General features: G+C 35.1%; 1 protein-coding gene across 6 annotated transcripts in view; it reads left to right on the top strand.

Annotated features, from left to right (window-relative positions):
* Nucleotides 1-1,678, top strand: part of GOLGA4 (golgin A4) — a 136,023-nt gene that overhangs the window by 23,089 nt on the left and 111,256 nt on the right. For all 6 annotated transcript variants that reach the window (XM_045297510.1, XM_045297509.1, XM_045297507.1 and 3 more), the window contains exon 2: nt 338-427. In XM_045297510.1, the coding sequence (XP_045153445.1) occupies nt 338-427 (90 nt within the window). The remainder of the gene's footprint in view (nt 1-337; nt 428-1,678) is intronic.

The following is a 1,678-nucleotide window of genomic DNA, read 5'->3' as shown; positions in this document are numbered from 1 at the left end:
AAAGATGGTTAAAATAGATTCCATATATCCCTCACCCAGTGCCATTATCCTTAATGTTTTCATCTTAACATTAAACGTAACAACCTTATTTTATAGTTAAGACCACACTGCCCTCACAAAGTAATTGTTAGCTAAAATCATAGTTGTAGTTTGTCGCAGAGGCAGCCCAGGGATTCAGTAGATAGCCTGGTTGGTTGATTATATTTTAGTTATCTATTTCTTCTTCTCATATGTTTGCTCTTTCCTTTTTTATATCTTTGGACTTGGACTGAGAGAAGGACCCAAATGAAATAGTCAATGTAGTCTTTCTAATTTGTGCAATTATTTTAAAATCCAGGCATCCTCCAATTCTTCAACACCAACAAGAAGTCGAAGCAGGGCATCTTCAATTACAGAGCAGCTTGATGATGGCACACCTGATACAGAGGTGAGATTGGAGTTTCTCTAATAAGTATTCATTATTCTAAAATGTGATAATTGATAATACAATAGGAGATTGTTTTTACAGATCAATAATTTAATTCCTAGGTATTGTTTTTATTAACATTTTTTTTTCAAATAGTAGTTATGGTTCTGTAAAGTGTGTGTGTGTGTGTGTTTTAAGAACCTTATATTGAGAGGATAAATACTCTGCACTTAGTTTATCAAGTTTTATAACCTGCTAACAATAAATTTGTGTGTTTAACCTAGCATCGTATAGGAAAAAGCCCTGTATTTTCAATCTAGTAAATGGAAACTCAGGAGTAAAGGAAGTGGTACTGTGCAACTAACAACTGACATTGAGATTAGATATTTGCCCTGTGACGTATAACATAGGTATGGGAAAGTGGATAAAGCATACATTTTCAAATCAATGAATTATTTCAAAGTAAATCTAGTGAACCGATGCCCAAGGTCAAGAGAAAGAACATTGTCAATACGATAGTGCTCCCTCCTCCCCCTCTCTTCAAAATATGACCACCATCCTTTACTGTATTGACTTCATTTTCTTTATAATTTTCCACGTAAGTATGCGTTTTAAATGTAAACAGGTGTCTTGTTACACCAAAAGCCAAACCCACTGCTTTTGAGCCAATTTTGACTCATAGCTACCTTCTACAGGGCTTTTGAGACTAAATCTTCACAGGAGCAGACTCATCTTTCTTTGGACAGGGTGGTTTTTCACATTGGACAGGGTTGTAACCAACCCAGGGCCTCACCCACTGCCACCAGGGCTCCAGGGGTTGTTTCATAACTGTTTTGAATTATACTACTGTGAACATTTGTGTACATATCTTTTGGCACACAAATGTCTGCACTTCTTTTGATAAATACTAAGGAGTAGTATAATTGGGGAAAAGCTTATACATAGTTTCAATTATAGAAGATAATGCTGACTGTTTTCTGAAGTGGTTGTACAAATTTACCTTACCACAAACAGTTTATAAAAATGTGTACTAGTTTTTTATAATTTGAATTTGCATGTCTCATGCCTAATAAATAGATTGATCATTTTTCACTTATTGGCCATTTTTCATCTATTGCACTCCTTTTAAAAAAATAATCATTTTATTAGGGGCTCATACAACTCATCACAATCTGTACATACATCATTTGTGTCCAGCACATTAGTACATATGTTGACTTCATCATTCTCACAACACCCGCTTTCCACTTGAGCCCTTGGTGTCAGCTCATT

This window comes from Echinops telfairi, unplaced genomic scaffold, assembly GCF_000313985.2.
Source record: "Echinops telfairi isolate 266 unplaced genomic scaffold, ASM31398v2 ScPeMD7_7420;HRSCAF=8458, whole genome shotgun sequence".
Lineage (NCBI taxonomy): Eukaryota > Metazoa > Chordata > Mammalia > Afrosoricida > Tenrecidae > Echinops > Echinops telfairi.
This window is presented reverse-complemented; position numbering and strand designations above follow the sequence as displayed.